The 19,704-nt window shown below is 49.6% G+C and overlaps 1 protein-coding gene across 1 annotated transcript in view; it reads right to left on the bottom strand.

Moving 5' to 3' along the window:
* Positions 1–18,874, bottom strand: part of Clnk (cytokine dependent hematopoietic cell linker) — a 64,533-nt gene extending 45,659 nt beyond the window's left edge. The window contains exons 1-2 of the mRNA XM_004624667.2: positions 18,742–18,874; positions 17,605–17,711 (exon numbers count right to left, since the gene is read on the bottom strand). Of these exons, the coding sequence (XP_004624724.1) occupies positions 17,605–17,711; positions 18,742–18,874 (240 nt within the window). The remainder of the gene's footprint in view (positions 1–17,604; positions 17,712–18,741) is intronic.
* Between the last annotated feature and the right edge of the window lie 830 nt (positions 18,875–19,704).

The raw sequence follows: 19,704 nt of genomic DNA, 5'->3' as shown, positions 1-19,704 counted from the left end.
GTCACCGTGGTGCCTGCCTGGTCACCGTGGTGCACGCCTGGTCACTGTGGTACAAGCCTGGTCACCGTGGTGCCTGCCTGGTCACCGTGGTGCACATTGTGTAAGTCAGTCCCCAGTGATAAGCCTCCTGCCTCTGTACTTCTTGCTTGCTTTTCCCGGGTAAGCCCTAGACCACCCGAGATCAGGGCCAGTATACTTCTGGGAAGGATCCTGATCAGTGCCCATCTATGTAAACTAACCTGCCTCCAACTCCTGGGTGTTGCTGGGGTATCTCTGCTGTCCTTGCTCACTAAGCTCACTGTGGGCTTGGCTTCTGTTTGCTTCTCAGGCAGTTAGTTGGACAGCTTCTGATGGGAGGATGAGCTGGCCCAAACAGCATCAAATGGCCCAGCATGCCACAACAACCCAACCCAACCCCACACAGCAGCACACACACTGGTCTGCAGACTTTAACAGACCATCCAGTTCTAAAATTATTACTTCATGACATAAAATCACTGTTCTTGCTATTATAGCTCCAGTTTTGAAAATACCTTTTTGCAATTTTAATGCAATATATACAGACATTAATAAAAAAATTAAAAAGCACTTATACTCCTGGGGCCAGAGAGATAGCTCAGTGGTCTAAGTGCCTGCCTGGCACGTGCAAAAACCTGAGTTGGACCTCCAGTATCATATGCCATGCCATTCATGCAGCGCAGGCCACTGAAACCAGGCATGGTGGCACACGCCTATAATCCCAGCACTGGGGAGGCTGAGGCCGGAGAATTATTATGAGTCTCAGCTATGTAGTGAGACCTTGTACCAAATAAATAAATAAAGATTTAAAATCCTCCAAAAATTTATAATAAAGTAGAGACTACCAACAGTCCATATGCAGCATACCATAATTTTGAAGGACTGGCCAAATGTTACTCAGAGTACAAGGCAGAGAGAAAAAAAAAATTCTTACAAAAAAGAAACAGACAGATGACAGTGCAGAACTGCAAAATGGGAGATGGAGAAAATTGGAGAAGTTCAAATAATTCCCCAAATTCTCTAGTCTATTGTATCAAAAATATCTCAACCTATGTGCTAACCTCTGCCATTTATGCCACTAGATTCTCTTAGCTTGCTAAAGTGAAAACACTTTTAAATGAGTAGAGCCAAATTCTTTAGATGAATTCCAAACAGCAAGTGCAAACAGAAACAATGGATGTAATTAACATCGCAAAAATGGGAAAAGGACCCTGATGTACTTCAGTGGCTGCAACTAGCTGTGGCTTTCTCTATTTTAATGATGTCATGAAAGGTTTAGCCCATCTGATGGTTGCTTAGGGCACCATGCTGCAAAACATAAAATAACCCCCTCCCAGTTTGTCATGTATCCGTGTCACCCTCGAAGCCTTCCGGTGGTCACCCTGATTGATGCTCACATTGCTAACTAGCCCCGTAAAATGGAATGCTGGTCTCCGCCAGCGCCGCTGCCAAGTCTGCAGGGGACCATGGGTTGGATTCACAAGGAACGGTATTCAAGGAGCCAGGTTTCCTATAATTCAACGAGAACAGCCTGTTTCTTGCCTTGGAGGGATCTGCTCCGTTTGCTCCAGGAGCTGTGGGCCTAGGTAGAACACCCCTCTGTCATTTATCCACTGATTTAGTAGGGAGCATGCGCTGTGGGGCACCGGTACATCTGTAATGTACCGACTGCGGGAGATGCTATACAGTGTAGTACCGACGAGTGACGTGGCCCTTCTCTTGTTCTCCTATTCCCCTGGCAGGGAATGGAAAACACACAAATGAAAGTGTAGGCAAATCATGGCAGGAGACAAGGGCAGCCCAGGCAAGGGAGGTGAAGGACAGCCGGGAGGTGGGGCCGGGGTTGCTTTGCAGACAGGTCTCAGGAGGTGCCTCCGGTTAGGCGATGAAGTCGCCAAAGTCAGAGGAAAGAGACAGAGCAAATCCCGCAGTTACCCGGGGGAAGAAGCGCCCTGACTGAGGGATGGGCAAGTGCAAAGGCCCCGAGACAGGAGGGAGGCATGGTGGAGACACGGAGAGCGCTGATGAACGGCCTCTTGCTCTGTGTTAAGAGCATCGCCTTAGCCGTGGCCCATGCTTTTGGCACTCTGCTGAGGTCTGATTGACATAAAAAGAGCTTATGTGTGTACTGTGTGTATCTCAGAGGGAGTGGGGATAGGTTACATCTGGGCAACTCTGACCTCCAGGAAGGCCACGGTCACACCCGCCACCTCCCGAGGCTTCCCCTGCCCCAGTGGCAAAAATCCCCGGAGGTTTCAACCATGCTCCCCGAGGGGATCACCGATGCCAGGCAGGTTTACCTGCCCTTGTTTAGGTCATCGCGGTGCTGCAAAGCTGGAGGTCCCCGCGAGCTTAGTGGGCTTCACAGGCGAGGTGTGGCGTCACGCAGCCAATCTGTCCCGTAGCTCTTTCACTATGCATGTGCAGTAGTGGAAAGCGAGCGAGTTAGGAGTTGAATTTCTTGCAACAGCATCTTGATTTTGCTGCTCACTGAAGGCAGAGTCATAGGAATGGCTCAGCCCGTTCACGTGACAGGTGGACCGAAGACTGCAAGAATCTTCACCTGAAAAGCAGGATGATTATTTGCTCTCCATGCACTTGCAAGCGTTGTTGATGCGCACCGTAAGTTGTTGTTATCATCATTTACTGAAAAATCGGAAAGCACGGGAGATATCCCCTCCCGGTGACGTGCTCAGCTATCCTCCTGCCTGGCAAACAAAGGGCCAAACAATGGTCCTTCCAAGCCTTTCCCGCTTCGAATTTGAGCGAGCGGTTTTCCCAGTGAGGCGGCTGGCATGTGCGCCATCTGGTGGCCCGCGGTGTAATTGGCACCGTCTGCCCAGAGTCACTTTGTTTTGAAGATAGATTTCACAACAGCTGGCAAAGTTACCGCTCGGGGAGGGGAGCTGGCGTGGTCGCAGAGGGTGACGGGCTTTGGTTTGATTTTCGTCTCACACAATTTATTATGGAGAAGTCCGGAAGAAGTCGACTTGGCAGGGTTTCGTGCCATCCCAGCTAAGTCAGGTAGAGCACTACGTGCAGGCAGGCCGGGCTGCGCCCTGCACGAGTGGGTGCGGAAGGTGCCCGGAGGTGCATGCACGCAGGCCAGGCCTCAAGACACGGAGGAAGTGCCTCCGCCTACGTAGCTCCCCAGGGATAAGCAATGAAGGCCACTGGCCTTCGGTCATCTGGGTGGGGGACAAGCCTCCTGGACCCGCCCTCCCAGCGCGGTCCTCGTTCTTCTCCTCAGGCGCACTTGCCTCCTGATGCGACTTGTCCTCCCACTGCAACGGCATTATTTAAGCGACTACACCTGCAATTTTATTGGCTGCCGGTACTTAGGTCCCACCTTACACCCACTTCGCGGTTTTGCTCTATAAACCAGCCTTTGAGAAGTAGGCTTCTTGGCAACCCATTTTCTGGGACTCTTCCTGCCCCCCTCAGGCAGGTGGTCTCTCTCTCTTAATAAAATTTCCTATGGTTAACTTGAATTGTTCTTTAGAATTCATTTTTGTATTTGGGGGAACACAAACTCAACAAATGAGCCGTCCAGCAGGTTGGAAGTTAAAATACTTCCTCTATCTCACGTGCAGATCCTATATCATTCCTATGTCCATGTGGTTCAAGCCAGGCTTCTTGGTGGAGAAAGTTTTTTTAAAAAATGTGTTTGGTTGTTACAGGGTCTCAGTATGCAGCTTGGACTCATAGTGATCCTCCTGTTTTCAACCTCCCCAGCTCTGGGATTGCAGGGGTGCACCACTATGCCCGGACTCTGTGGCTGGCTTGGCCCTGGGGGAAGGACTGGTGTGGCATGTGGTGCTCAGGATTGAACTGTGGTCCCTGCGCTTGCCTAAGCTTGCCCAAGTGCGCTCTTTAGCTTGCTAAGCTATCTTGCCAGCCCGGAGGGGAAAGTTTTAAGAGATCTGTGTGTGGTATGTTCAATAGGTTTCTACCAGATTGCAAGAGCTAGCTGTGAACTTTCTAAGCTTTGTTACCTGGTTGTTAAATCTAGACATTACTAGCAAGTGGATTATGTAAACAGACACTTGCTATGTTAAAAGGCAACACATGCACAGGCAGATTGCTTCCTGCTCGGCCGTACCCTGTGTAAGGCTGTGCGACCCGTGACTCCTAAGGTAGAAAGGCCACTCAAGGGGGCTCTCCCAGCCCCAGGTCAAGAGCACACAAGCAGTTTGAAATCTGTTTTGCTAGCAATAGGGGCTTGTAATTATACCACAGGAATTGGCAAACTCTACAAGATAAAGGTGGACATACTGTTTCATGAGTTGATTAAGAAAGCAATAAAAATACTAATAAAGCAGATCAAACTTAAAATTGTGTGGGGTGCTGGTAGCCATTACCTTGTGAAAGCCAGAAAATCGAGGAAATACCCATGTAGCTCTATATTTGAAGACCATAATTCAGCTCGGCTAAGAAGGTGTCTGTGCTATTGTTTCTGGTGGAGCCAATGTCTGGCTGCAGGCTCAAGAATTTGACAAAACATTAATCAAAAGCACTCTGTAAGAATCAATAGGAGCCACAGAGTTCTGAGAGAGAACATGGCACCCTTCACTATTACTATAAGATTATGTGCTATGTATCCACTCATCAGTAAAATAGACAGTAGCATATATACCTATGCATTGGAATCCTTTTCTTAAGAGATCCAGTTGTTCAACTAGGCCATTGCTGTGACCTGGTTTTACTGCAAGTACAGATGAGTTGTGAAATCTTGATACCAATTGCTTGGTTATAGAGAGCCCTTCGCAGTCTTCCTCGCAGCCCAGGAAGTTTATATTTTGTAATCTCATGAAAAGTAACTGGAATTCTAGTGAGTTCATTTCAATCTACCACTTCCAGTACCACCCATAGCGAGAATAAAGACACTAAGGCATGCTTGTAGTTATGGGGAGTCAAGCAGTGCCAAGTCTAGCCATGATGGTGGCGATCCCAAACAAAGGTCTCAATCCAGGGCCGAACCCAGGTTTTACATTCATGAAGAAAGGCGTGGCTTGAGGACGAGTGCGTGTGAGAGTGGCAGGAAGTAGGTGCGGGCCGGGAGCTGGGCTGGGCACTAGGCCCCGGATCACCTCTGCAATATGCACAGCGAAGGATACACGGAAAGTGTAGTCTGTACAACACAGCTGAGATAGTATCTGATGCTTTGGGATCAGTGCTGTAGCTCTGATGTGTAACCTTTCAAGCCCCACGCAAGTCACAGCCTCTGTCTTGAGGTGAGCCCAGCCAACAGTGGGGAGCATTGGCTCTTCACCCCACCTCAGCCCAACTCACACAAGAGAACAATGTTTGGGAGTTCCTGGGAAACATGCCTGCCACCTTTAAAGACTCCACCCATCAGCACTTTGCTAGACCAAAATGCACTGCTTAAAGCCAATTGAGGGGATGAGGAAAAGTCCTAGCCAGCTCGGTACATATCAGGGCATGGAGAGAGGGTCAGGCTCAGCCCACATGGAGACGGCTGTTCCTCTTTCAAGGAATGTTGCCAAGGCGTCCTCCTTACTTGGTCTCTCCAAGTTTTTGGCACTCTCCTTTAGGAGGGTTGGCGAAGAAGATATGTAGGAGACAAGGATTTGTCCTATAATAGCAGGGACAGGGACGCAGTAGGCTGGTCACAAATAGGATCTTTGACATCATTCAAATTAAGTTCTAAACCCACATCTATCACATATTGAGTTGCCTAGGACAACTTGTGTAAGTATTCTGGGTTTTAGTTTCCATGCCTATAAGTTGCAGATGATGACATCTAGCTCCTTGGATTGTTCAGAGTAAATAAAATATTTGCTTTTCATTTTGATCTCATCTAATTTGTACTAATGTATGTAATACCCTATGTCTATGTATTACAATCAATCAAAGCAACACTTTCAGAAAGCACCCATCACTGTAATATTCTGTAATTAGAGAAATAGACTTTGGACAAAATTGGATAAAACTTGGCCTACATCACAAGATTTATCGTGTCCAAGAGTTTTATGACATACAAAAGTGAACCATTAAGATTTCATGTCCTGATGATTAATTATGGAAGAGCCCAGAGAACCAACTTACAATCCAAGTGGCTAATAATGCACTTTTGGCAGGGCCTGTTTGAGAAATGTCTCTAAGTCTATTGAAACACTCAGAAATTAATTGCAGCAATAAATTACTGCAACCATTATCTGGGATGCAACAGGGAGGGATTAAGTCAAGCAAAGCCAAGGATGCAGGAGCAGGCACTCTTCTCTAGTGGCTCTTCCATCAGGGCAGAAGGTGCATTTGTGCTCACGCAGCCTTAGGGCTGTGGTTAGTGCAGGGGGGCCTGGGAGTGGCTTCTGTGGCCCTGGGCATGGCAGGGAGCTGGAGAGGTGACAGCCTGTGGACTAAGGCCTGTGGACATGATCAGAGCGGGCTGAGTGGATTCACAAAGTGCAGGCCGCCACTGAGTCCTGCTGGGTTTCCACAGATGGGCTATTAAGGCCCCATTCTGGGAAATGATTTGCCTACCTTAGAAATGGAGACAGGACTAGTGCCCAAAACAACCCAGGCCAGTTGGACTTGCCCCTTCCTGGGCTCCCGTGTATTGGAGATGGAACTGAGGTCTGGGGTCGTCCGTGTCACTGCTCTCTCCTTGGCAGAGAAGCAATGTCCACCTAACACCCCAAGAAAGGCAGCTAAGGTATGAACTTAAATGTAAGAAATGCTTACCATGTGTCCAACCCAGTGTTGTGTGTTTTCTGTTGGGAAAATGGATTTATAAGCTATTCTCTTTGTGATTGAGACTTTTAGTTTATCTTTATAAATTCACCTATAGCTGACTTATTTTCTGGGCTGAAAAGCAAAGTAGGTGAGCATGCGACGGTTTTATCCTGCAAGGGGTCCAGAGGTGCTGCCCCTTAGGAAGAGAAGCAGACAGTGAAGTAGGAGCACCACAGGGCACAGTTGGGCCTGCTCCATGCGCCCTTGAGAAGCGCCCAGCGGGGGGTGCTAACCGCAGAAACATCCCTACCATGCTGCTTGCTGTAGGTCTCCTGTTTGGGAAGCAGTAAAGCTAGGATTTGAACCCAGGGCCACTTGTCCCCAGTCGCATCTACATAGTTACATTTTAGTTGCTTCTGAGATCAGAAATGCTGTTTGAGGTCCCCGGAGGCCCTTGCTCACGCCTCAGTTCCACGACCCTTGCTCTGTGCAGCCCTTCTGAGAGGTTCACTGCTTGCCTCAGGTGGCCCGAGTAGTCAGGTCCCTTTGACGTTAGCAAAGGACTCACCCAGGAGGGCTGCTGTGGGTGTGGGGTCCCCTACAAAGCAAATGTAGGCAGAGGGCCCCCTCCCACTGCGTGCTGTAAATACTTTGGACTCCCACTTGGGAGCCCACTCTCAGCTTGGGGAAATGATGCCCGTGACTCAGGGTTTCCTGAGTAACGAGGATGCATCCCTGCTGTGGGCTGTAGTAGGTGCTCAGCGTCACTGGCTGAACCATGAAGTGAGCCACGTTTCACCTTGAGCTGTGCCCACTTTTCTCTGCCTTTAAAATCCTGTAGGCCAGCACTACATGGGAGCCCTAGGGGTGCATTGATTCCAGGGCCCCTGGAAACTGAATCTGTGGATGCTGAAGATCCTTGCATAGAATGGCACACGATTCTCACGCAGCTGGTTCACGGCCTTCCATATACTGTCAGCTATTTGTAGATTACTGATAAGATCTAAAAGAATTCGAACGTCATGCAGATAGTGGTTATGCTGTATCACTGGGGACAGGTGCTGAATACAGGTGCAGGTTTTCCTGAATATTTTGGTTGCTGAGGCTAAACTCCCCAAGGGTTTAAAAGAGCCCAGAGATAGAGGGCTGACGATACAGGCAACTTTGAAAATACCACTTGATGTTCGCTGACGTCAGCCTTTTCATCTCATGGTAGTACAGGACATGGAGTTAGGAAAGCTAGGCAAGGAGGAGAGAGGCCAAACTGACCATTCTCCACAGGATTTGGGGGGAAGAGTGAGCCAGATGTAGGCATTTATGACCACAAGGCTCCTGCACAGGTGGATTCCACGCCCTGAGGACATTCACCCAAGCGAAGCACAAGGACATACGTCACGGCACCATTCACAAAAGCCTACACAAGGGATCGGCCGAGGTGCCCAAATGGAAGAACAGGTGAAGAAAGCGGGGCACATACACAATGGACTCCCATTCAGCTGTAAGGAAGGACCGACTGCTAGCACTTGGAGGGATGTGGTAGAACTGGAGGCCATTACACTAAGAGAAGAAAGCCAGACACTGCAAGACAGATACCACATGGTCTCTCTCATGCGTAGAAGCTGAAGAGTAAGCTGATGTGTGTGTGGAACTACGCTCACTGGGGTGTGGCAAGAGGACAGGGAGCGTGGATGAAAGAAGGTGGGCTTGATCAGCGCAGGCTGGAGGCATGTGTGGAAACACCACACTGAACCCCACTAATATGTGTAACTAGTATCTGTGAATCATTAGAAAGAAAATATATGTAACTGTGGGGGAACTGCTCAGGATGGGAAGTGCTCTGTGAAAGCACAGGACATTGGTTTGAGTTTGTGTCAGTTTTCTGAAGGAGGCGGGGCCTGACTCTGGTCCAGGAAGTAGCAGGGTCGCTGGAGGCGGAAATTGGCCACGCTCTGTGCCGTCAGCCCCTCTGGGAGATCACAGTTCTCTGGCAAGTGGGGCAGCAAGGATCTCTGTTGACTTTTGCTAAACTCACGGTCCCTTTTAATTTCATGCATCCTGAGTCCCTCCTGTTAATATAACTCTCAATGTCTCCCACAACTTGCAGCTTCCTAGAGCAAGAGGCAAAGGGGAGAAGCTGCAGGGAGACAGGGCTGCCCCTCGCCCAGTTGGCACCGTACAGGAGAGAAGAGGCTTGCTCTGGGGCGGTGGCCAGCTCCTGTGTCCTCGGGCTCAGTTGCAGAATGGGACTGGACGATGAAGTTCTGCCGTCCTAAACAAAGTAGCCCCTCCTCCCAGGCAGGGCACACAGACGCAGGGGCACACCGAGGTGACTGGCCCAGCGGGTTGGCCTGGGCTCCCCTGGGCTCCTTTGCTTTGAGTCCTAACCCTCAGTCCAGAGCAGACCGGGTGGGGATGCTGGTGACACGTCTGGACTTCACAAAGACAGCAAGACGCTTTCCACCGTGCATAGCACTTGGCTGCGTGGAAATGGTTTTACCGGAAGGAGAGTATTTTGCTCAAGTAAAGACAGTTTCTGTACCCTGGAATTCTCTTTGGAAATTGAGCCTTCACTGGGGAATTATTACTTGAGAGATAAGGATTCTTTTGTGCCTTTTTTTTTTTTTTTTTAAATGGAAAGTCTTGTTTTTAATTCTATTTCATGACTCTTTTATGTTTCTCTACTGGAAAATATATTTGCTGTGTCAAGCAGATATCAGATGCCCTGCATCTTCTTTAAGCCTTATAACATTCCCTGGGTAATGCTGGGACAGGTATTGCGCTGTAGTCCCACTAATGAGTCATTTTATGAGGTTGTAACATTCACCTGGATCCAAATGTTACATCAACGCTGGTGTTACTTTTGAGCTGCGGGTTATGTTGCAAATAAACTTGGATTTCAAATTGTAAGGGAGGAGCCTTAAAGTTATTTCTGATCAACTCTGACCTATGGCCTGCTGTTTGTGTTAAGTGAAGCCCAATCCCATTCTGGCACAGTATTTCATACTTCCACAGTTTGCCACTAGGGGACAGTAGCACCAATCAGTTTGCATTTTACCCATTAAAATGTATAGTTAGGTTGAGAGGGAAGGATGTCGGAGGAGCGCGTAGTCCTGGGAACAGGGCACCCGGGGCCTGGCCTTGGCCCTGCCACCTGCTGGATCATCTGGACGGAGCCACTCCCTTGGTGACCCTCGTTGTGTAAAACAAGGGAGCAGGTGAAGCAGATTAACTCCTAACTCATCTCGGACTCTAATTTCTTCAGCACCCAAGTTCCTGTAAAAGTTGGATGAAGATCTTTAATGGCATTGTGTGGAATTCTATTTCGCTTCTTTTCACCCGAGCTCGTGTTTCTGGTTCCCCGTGTTCAGCCGGCTGGGCATAATTCTCTTTTTCTTCTCTTGGGTAGTTTATTGTACTTCTTGATAAACTCATTCCCACATATAATATGCTTGTCACTTCAAAGGAAATTGGTTTAGAGTTTGTGCTTGGTTCACGTTTAGGGCAGAGAGAAATACATCTTGTCCTCTGCTATTATCGGCTTTAGTTTTCTTCAGCAAGCTAAGCCATGTTGTATTTGAAAATTACAGTCATGTTCCTCTGAAAATGCAATGATTTCTTTTGGATTTGTGGTTTATGCTGGTGGTTCATCGTGAACAACTTATATTACAAATACTTTGCCTCCAAATAAACTTTTAAACATTTTTAGGAATGAAAACACTGCACGCTTTTCCCTGAAGTTCTTGAAATCTGGTGGTTTCCAGGTAATGTCAAAATCTGATTGCAAATAACATGACATGAAGTGCACATTACCATAAATCTATAACTGCTCCACTTGATGAAAAATCCTGCCATAAAGTTCCTCCCTCACAGAACCAATGGAAACGTTTTTATTCTGTGATATTTTGTGAGAATGAATAAATTATCTGAGAATGTGTTTGCGTCAAAAATATAGAATTTTGGAATAAACACATTAATCAATCAAGCATTTTCCAGCAAGATGTCTGATCCTAAAAATGGAAGTATTCATATTTCTTCCTGCCCTCCTGGCTTCCCTCTGGTATGGAATATTAGAGCTCCAGCAAACCATCAGTGATGAAGTAGCGAAGACAGATACCCGCGGAGCACTCTGGAAACCGCCCCACCTCTGCCCAACTCCATCCAGCCTCAGTTTCCATGAACCATGCTTCGCTGAGGTCCTCCAAGCCATAAGGCCTCCTATTATGCTAGGGTCTGGCTTTAAAAAATGGTCTTATTTTTGTTGCTATGACATCAGCCAATATCCCTGATTAAGCGCTGGTGCAGATGTAATCATGGGAGAGCAGAGCCTTGGCTTACCTGAGAAATTGGTTTCCTTTTTTATTATGAGAACTGCATGTGATCTAAGGAGCTGGATTCCCTTTTTGCTTAGGCTTCCAGGAATCTCAAAGGCAAACTAATGGTTTGATCTTAGTAGACTGTGGTCATGTGTGTGTGAGAATCTTAAATTGGATCTTAATCTTCATAGCAGATCATCAGTCTGCACTTTGCCTTGGATTTCATTTTGTTCGATTTTAGTATTCAAGGTTTTGTTGACTGTTGGAATTGTTAGGCAGGTCATCATTAGCAAGCCTGTGGGTAAAGCGTGTGTGGGGATGGCAGGCGTTGGCAGTCACGTGAAACTCAAAAACATCAATGTAGGATACATCTATAAGCATCTCTGAGGCCTCAGACCTAAAACTCTCCCACCCAGGACAGTGCCATCCCAAGGTCACACGTTATGCCATTTCTGCTGGTCCCTGGCCACCTGGCCCTCCACCTCCACAAGAAGCCAAACCACATTCCTGATGACCACAGCCCACAGCCCACAGCCCACCGCCCACAGCTAGCAGGAAGGGAGTGATCCCTAACAACCCTTCTGCTTTGTGTTGGGCGTGGATTAAAAAAAGAACTCATTTTTCATGTATTTTCTATAAGATTAAAGCCTGAGGAAGCACTACCCAACCAGAAAGGACAGAAAGACATTCTGCTGTTCCTACATCACTTTTTTTTTTTTTTTTGCAGAACCGGGGATTGAACTCAGACCCTTGCATTTGCCAGGAAAGTGCTATTCTACTGAGCCATCTCCCCGGCCCCCCTACATCACTTCTGAGTCAAGTGATGACAAGCATGTAATGACCTGTGAACCCTGAACCCCAACAGTAACTTCTGCATGCATAGAAAGCTGTCTGGACTCACACAGGCGCAGGCGTGCGTGGCGCACTGCCTGCCTCTAAGGCGTAGCTCGCCCCTTACCTATTTTGTGATGAAGTCTGCAGAATTTTCTGCATGGTCATTATTGAACTCTTTCAGGAAGGGGCAAAAGAACTAAAGGCTAAGGACGCGAGAGGCGGGCTCTGCCCTGTGACAGGACCAGGCTTCCTGTGATACCACGTCTTGTGAGCAGAGGCAAAGAGGAGGGAAATACAGCATTGAAGAGAGAACAGAAATACTGCTGTGTGGGTTGGTGGTGAGCACGACGCTTCTGCAACCAAATTATAGGGCAGAGGTGCACAGAGAACCCTAAGAAAGACAGCAGATGCGGGGCCCACTCGCCTCTCTTCTCCCAACACTCAGCTCTCACAGAAAGCCCAGAAACTAGCTTAGTACATCTGCATGTAGACTGACCCTTTCTGGTCCATTCTGGGTGCACAGGGTGGAAATGCTTTTTCTCCACTATTCTCCTAGTGCCTCCTGGATAGAAAATGCACCCCAGAAAGGTGCCCAGCTCTGACCCAAGCACCATGTGCATCAGTCAGGACTGAAGCGGCGGGGGAGAGCGGTCTCTGAGGTCCTGTCTTGGATCTGGGTTAGGACAGGGATGAGGGGACAGACTGGAGCTTGCGAGTTGCAGGGGCTGCAGGCGGGTGATGGAGCAGGGCAGGGCAATCCTGCTGCCTTTGTGGGAGCAGCACTGTGGCCCGCTGCGTCATCAGCCCCTGTTCGCAGCACGTGCCAGGGATGCTCAGGGAGGGCAGGAGCCTCACTGACTGTCGCCCAGCAAGGAGCGTCAGAGCCTGGGCTCAGCTGCTGCCCTGGCTCTGTGCACCGTGTCACCTGTTCCCATGCCCTCCTCTTTCCCTCTGGGATGCCCCTCTACTCCCCCATCCGCCACCTCTCCTTTGTGGTTCATTGTGCCCTGGGGAGGCTGCTTCGGAAGGCCAGTGGACACTGGAGACAGCAGAGGTCAGGAGCTCACTCCCTTGGCTCCCCGGGGAGGTCCCGCCAAGCCAGGTTGGCGGCCCGGGACATGGCTCCTCTCAGGTTGTCTCCTGGGGCCTTTTGGTGCCCATGGTGTCATCTTTCAGGCCCTGGTGGTCACCACGGCTCTGTTTTGACACACCTGTCCCTCCCTGAATCAGGGGAGTCGGGTGCCACTTCCTCACCCTACGCTGATTTGAACGCCACCTGCTTCTGGGGAGGACCCCAGAGCTTACTCTGGCTCTTAAAGAGAAGTTGGCTGCAGCGAGACATTGCGGAGTAATGCAGGGACACACGCAGTGAGCGCCCTCCATTCCAATTACTGGGCGGCATGTCAGCCGACCGTCATCTTTTCTAATCTGAATAATAGGAGGCAGATAGGAGACAGGGTGGGGTGGGGGAGAGAGGCACAGGAAAGGATCCAATTAAATTTCTTCGCCCTTCACTTGGGCTTCTCAGACTTGTGGAATTGATTGTTTCCTTTTAAGCTTGTCCCTGTATTTCCATCTTCAAACTAAGTCATTTGGCATAAAGCTTTAAGACCTATTTTCATATTAATTAATCAACATTTTAAAATTAGATTTCTGTCTTATGGCTTTTCTGGGTGCATCCCTATAGGAATGACACAGTCATATGTTCAGTGAAATCCGTGTGTTCCCAGATAGTTTCCTTTTCATACGCGAAGCACAGAATATGAATTTTCACAATCAATTTCTTTGTCAATAAGGGCAGGCAGTGGAAAAGGATAAGGCAGGCCTGACTCCAAATTAGCTCTTTGCTGGAGGGGAGTTCACTAGCGTGGCTTGTGGGGGACAGCCTGGCCCACTGAGCAAAGCGCGGGCTCCTGGGGCCAGGCAGGCTGCTGATTCTTACGGCTCAGGCTGCTGGGAGGTGACTTTACCTTTAACGAGCTGGCCTCTCGCGTCCTTGGAAAAGTGTTTGTCCACCTGTGAAGACAAAGTGGGACCATTACTGCTCCAATTGTGACAGTGACACCATGGCACAGGTCACGCCAGCCACACCGCCTGGCCGAGTCCCAAGGGCAGATGCAGAAGTGCCTGGCAGTCAGGGAACAGGTGTGGTGTGCTCGGCCCTTGGTGACAGATGCTGTGGCTGGGAGGGTCTGGCACAAAACCATGTGGGTTGACACCCAGTCTTGCTCCTCCCGGTGTGCAGCTTTCAAAAGGGAGATGCAAGGTGCGTCCCTGTGGAAGGTGAAGACCAGCATGCCTCAGGTCAGGGCGGTGGCTGGGCGGGTGGCAGCATGGCCTTGTGGGAAAGCTATGATTGGCTGGGACTCTGCTTCCCTCCCGCGACAGCGGTGAGCCAGTGGAGACCTCTGAGCTCAACCTCTGAGCCTCAGGTCCTCACCCTTGCAACCGAGCGGACAGGAGTGCCGCTTCCTCACGAGGAGGGAGAACAGGGATCCCAGAGTGCCACGGGCCTGGAGCATGAGGTGCCACTGATTGTGATGGGTGGCCATGTCGCTGTTGATGTCACTGGAGACATTGGTGAGCTGTTACTGCCCATGGATCTAGGGGGAGGAAGACTCCTGGGGCGGGCTCTGAGGCCCCTGCTCTCCAAGAGCCTCAGGTCTCGGTCAATACTAGGGTCTTGTGCCAATCTCTCTGTCTCTTTCTCTTTCTGACTTCTAACCAACTGTTAAATTTTTATTTTTATTTGACCGATTGCAGTGCACTATTATATTCGCCATATGGAGTTGGTCCGTGTATGCTCCAAATCGCAAATGTTTTCACTTCCTGTTCCTCTCTCCACCCTGCTTCCCTCTTCCCTTTCTTGGTCCCTGTCCCATTTGTGAGAGATCGCGCTCCTTGTTTCCTGCTATCCATCTTTTATTTGCTGTCTATTTGCTTGTGTTTTGGGTTTCTCATAAGAGAAGCCATGCGGTGTCTGAGCACATGGGTATGATCTGTGTCACTTCTCACCATGGTCTCAAGGTGCTTCTCATCCCTGGCTCCGACTTGCATGGCCAGGTGTATGTGAGGGGTCACCGAGCCCCTGCTGGTGCTTGTCCTTTGTGGGACACCATTGTCCCCTCCCCTCTGGGTGGGACTGAGCAGGGGCTGGGTTTCATCCTGCCTCTGCTCCCTTTCTATGCACAGCGGCCTTTTGGTTCCCTCAGGGTCACCTGGGAGGATGGGGACACTGCAAGGCTCTGTGCATGTTCCTGCTGCACCCTTGGCCCCTGGCGTTATCATGCACTTGTCCTGCACAAAGGGCCTTTGAGCTTTCCTGCCTGGCCCTGCTGCCAGCCTGGTCATTGGGCGGGCGGGCTCTGTGGTCTCCATTGTGCCTGAGTCCTACATACTGTAGGTCTTGGGGCAGGGCTTCCTTGGGCTCCTGCTCCATTTCCCCCAGCAGCCACAAGCCTCGTGTCTTGGGTGGATCTGCTGCATGAGTGTTTTGGTGTCGCCAGCCTTCACGAGGTCCTGCTTTGTGTGCTCTGCCCAAGGGCCCATCCTGCTCTCTGTCACATATGTGCTTATCAGCGCTGGCTCTGTATCTGCATCAAAGCTGGACCCTGGGGGAACCTGGAGGAATCACCTTGGATACCAGAGCAGGACTCAGACCTGTGCAAAGGACACATAGCCCCGGTTGTTGCCTCAGCACCGGTGAGATAGGCGGCTGGGTCGTTCTCTGCCAGGAAGGCAGCTGCCTGTGCAGAGCCCTAATTCAGGAGCATTCCTGTCTTCCACCTACTAGATGTTGGTAACTCTCATGGTAGTAACCAAAAATGTCTCCACTTTGCCAGAGGTCCCTGGGGACAAAATCTGCCTGTGGAGGACCACTGCTTCCTGTGCAGCAGTACGTAACAGGTGTGCATGACAGGTGTGTCTGCTCCCTTCTCTGCAGGTGCAAGCCGGGCTCAGAGGGGAGGCTTGAGGCATCTGTGCGCCCTGTGCCCGCCTCCCTCCAGCACGTCCTGTGGCACTGAAACGGTCACTTCGAACCACCACCTCCTCCATTAGGCTGTGGGCCCGGCTCATCTTTACACCCTATCGACAGGCAGTACATGGCATATAGCAAGGGCTCAATACTAGAGAAATAGCTCAGGGCAAGGCAGTTGTCCTCAACACGAGAGCTAACTGACCACTGTAAAGGTTCCTGGAGATCCATTTCCTAGATAGTTTAATCTAAATATAAATGTACGGAACTAATAAGAATCAATCTCTGCAAATGAGGTGGTAATGAAAAAGATAATCTGCATCCCATAAAAACTTGCTTATTCAAACATTGATTATAAAAGTAAAACTGTGTCTGAACTGAGGCCAGGACCTTGTTTAGCTTGGCAGCCAGCTTCCCTCCTGGCCGAGACTTTGCTTAGGCATTTCCCACCCTGCTTTTCATTTGATTTCACTTGACTTAAATGTGCCGAGGTTGCAGCTCTGCTCCCGAAGCAATCCTGCTGCAGGAGGAAATGCGGCTTCAAAGTGGAGCTGCGTGCAGAACAGAAAGTGGGAGCGTGAGGCACTAGAAGGGCGGCTTAGACGCTGCCATTGCTGCATTTAGAAAATCAAATGAGGATTATTTTGCCTGAAAAAAGATTTCTATTCATGAACACTTCTGTAAAAGGAAATGGAGTGTGTTCTCAATAAACGAAGGCCCGAATTGTAGCTGTGATTATGGCCTCCTTTATGACTAAATCCGTGTGCCCAGCTGCCGGGCCAGGCACTCGGAAATTCTTATTTTACCCCTAGAGATGAACTCTTTCCTGCTCTGCTTGGTGTCCCACGTTGTGGCTCTTGGTAGCAAACAGTGGTTACAAAGCAAGGGAATTTTGCGGGCCAAACTGGAAAGTGCTCCTTTTGGACAGAGGCCGGGCTGGGGAAAGGTGGAGCCCCTCCTCCTGTTAAGAGTCCCCGTTGAAGGGCCAGCTAGACAGCTCAGTGGACTAAAGCGCCTGCTTCGGCAGAGCCCAGCGCCCTGGATTCGATCCCCAGTGTTGCTGTGCCAGCCCCGCCTCCAGGGAGCGCTGAGACATGGATTGAGACTGGGCGTGATGGCGTGTGCCTGTAATCCCAGTGCTTGGGAGGCTCAAAACAGGAGGGTCACTATGAGTCCGATCTAGGTAGTGAGACCCTGTAAACCCTGTAGACCCTATCAGAAATTCATTAAAAGAAAGAGTCCCCGTGAGTTCAAGCGACTGGTGGTTTGCTCATCTTCATCAACTTCACCAGGATCTACTGAGAGCCACTTCTGTGAAGGCCCTGCGCAGGGGCCTGGGGCTAAAATGGCCCCTGTCCTTATAGAGGTGGCCTCCCATGACAGGCTGTGCACTGTACTCTCTGTGAAGTTCTATAAGACAGTGAAAGCTCAGGGAGGGTGATAGCTAGCCAAAAGGCACAGGGCTTATAAAATTGCAGCTGTTAAAAAGGGAAGACTGAGGTTATTTTAAGGATCAAGTGTCGTTTATTTGTAGTCTAACCACTACCAGGAAAAGTCTTCCTTGACTTTTCTTATGGGCTCTTTGCACCAGCAAGTAAGTTTCATGAGAGCAGGGAATTGGTTGTTCTTTGATTTAACTCTGGAGCCCCTAACTGTGTCAGACCCTGGCAGACCGGTGGCTCAGGTTCCGGGAACCTCTCCTGCAGGCGACCTAAGAAATGCCGTGGGGAGGCCCTGGATTGGGTCACAGGGCCTAGGGGCACTCACTTCTTCCAGCTGCAGTCGCAAGTTCCGGGCTTGTCTGGTTGGGGGCGCTGAGGGCTTGGCATACCACAGAGTGGAGGCTTCCACCGCATCCTCAAAATAGCGAGTATCTGTGCCAAGGGAAGGGGATTGAAGTCAGGCCTGTGTGGAGTCCGCAGTACATGTGTCACCTGGATGTGCCCCCTCCCCCAACGTCCTCATCCACCCGAGACCTCTGCCAGTCCTCCGGGGACTAGCCGGACATCCCTAAGACGTCTTCCTAGATCCTGCTCACCCACCCCACCTCCGGCTCTTGTGCGTCTGGCACTTGACTGGTTCCTCCACATTTCCCTGTAGATGTGTTTGTGCTGCTAGCGTGAGACCTTCCTGGTGGTGTGGGTACCACGGCTAGTCCTTAGGTCCCCTGATCAGCCCTAAAGCGGTAAATGGCAGAGTCTACATAGATGCTTTTTAAGCTAGTGAACAGAAGAGCATCTCTTTATCTACAGGATGACTCTCTCCAGAGATGTTTCTCTGCAATCGTTTTCGGGCCAGGCCCTATGAACTCAGGCACGCTTTGCTTCCTCTTTGCTTCTGCAGTGCTGTGGTTCCTCCGAGGCTTGGAGACCCCCTGAAGCTGCCCTATGTGCTTCAGGTAGAAAACCACAAAAGCGAGGGTAAAGCTAATCCTTCCGCAGGTCTGGCAAGCCTGATGCCCTGCAGAACGCTAAGAATTCCCTCCACTCTCCCACAGTTCCGTTCGAGCTTAACACTCGCCGTGTCCCTCTTTTCCTGGCTGCCTCCACTCTGCCATGCTCCTAGGACCAGCAAGTGGCCCGTGCCCCACGAAGAGCATTCTTGAGTTGGTGACAGCTACAGGTCCAGAGCTCTGGTCTGCACCAGGGCCTCCGGCAGAGAAGCCCCATGGATGATTCCTGTCGTCTGTGCAAGGACTCCCTTGGGGAGGCTTCTTGTTATAAATGCTACTTTCCACTGGAGATAGTGTGTTCTAGAGACGCGCCCAAGCCATCGGGATACTAAGCCACGGAGGCAGGATTTCAACCTAGAGTAGTTGAATTCCGAATCTCTATACTTGATCACTGGGCACTACTGCAGCATGGACGAGTGCCTGCAAATGTTCCGCACAGCCCTGCCCAGTACCTGCATATTCAGACTCCTTGGTAGGCCTGGCTGGTAAAATCTTCGCCGATGGCCACGTGTCTACCATTTGAAGCTCGGGGTCTTCATAGTCCTCATTAGCAGAGGCTTTTGCTCCATCCAGGACTGCAGCCATGGTCCTTTCCTAAGCAGGTGGGTACATCTTGGTGAGTCACAGGAAGGAACAGGACTGCGGGCCACAGTGCTGGCTGGGGGAGTGATGTACATGCTTGAACTAAAATTTAAATCTTAATTTTGAGTTCTTGTGAGAGTGAGAATTCTAAAGATGCCCCCGAGAAATTCTCTATTTTTGATTATTCAGTCAAATACCTACTTAGTTTCTACTAGGAAGGTCAGTGAGGAGATAATTAAGGTTGTTAATCAGCTGACTTTAAAATGAAGGGGTAGTCTTGGGTTATTTGGGTATGATCAATTTAGTTATACCAGCACTTAAAAGCAGAGTGGGGGCCTATTTGCTGATGGGATCATCTTATATGTAAAAAAAATCCCAAAGAATCCATTAAAAAGTTATTAAAACTTACAACCGATAAAAGTTTCAGCAAGAGATGAGAATAAATGACCAATCTTTCACAAAAGTCATTTGTACATTTTGGTGATATCAATTTGTGTTTCTATAAATTGGTAATAATTTGGAAATAAAAACTAAGATAAGGGGGCTGTCCAGATAGCTCAGTGGACTAAAGCACCTGCTTTTGCAGGAGCAGGGACTGGGGTTCCATCCCCGGCATGCTGTGCTGGTCTCACCCCCGGGACACGCTGAGATGGTGAATGAGACTGGGTGTAGTGGCGCACGCCTGTAATTCTAGCGCTTGGGAGGCTGAAAACAGGAGGATCACTATGAGTCTGATCTGTGTAGGAGACCCTGTAGACCCTGTATTAACTATATTTAAAATTTTTTTAAAAATAAGAAAATAAGAATATTAGCGTAGCTTAAAAAAATGAAGC

Source organism: Octodon degus, unplaced genomic scaffold, assembly GCF_000260255.1.
Source record: "Octodon degus isolate 3935 unplaced genomic scaffold, OctDeg1.0 scaffold00006, whole genome shotgun sequence".
Taxonomy (NCBI): Eukaryota; Metazoa; Chordata; class Mammalia; order Rodentia; family Octodontidae; genus Octodon; species Octodon degus.
Note: the sequence above shows the minus strand (reverse complement) of the source record. Positions and strands in the feature narration are given on the sequence as shown.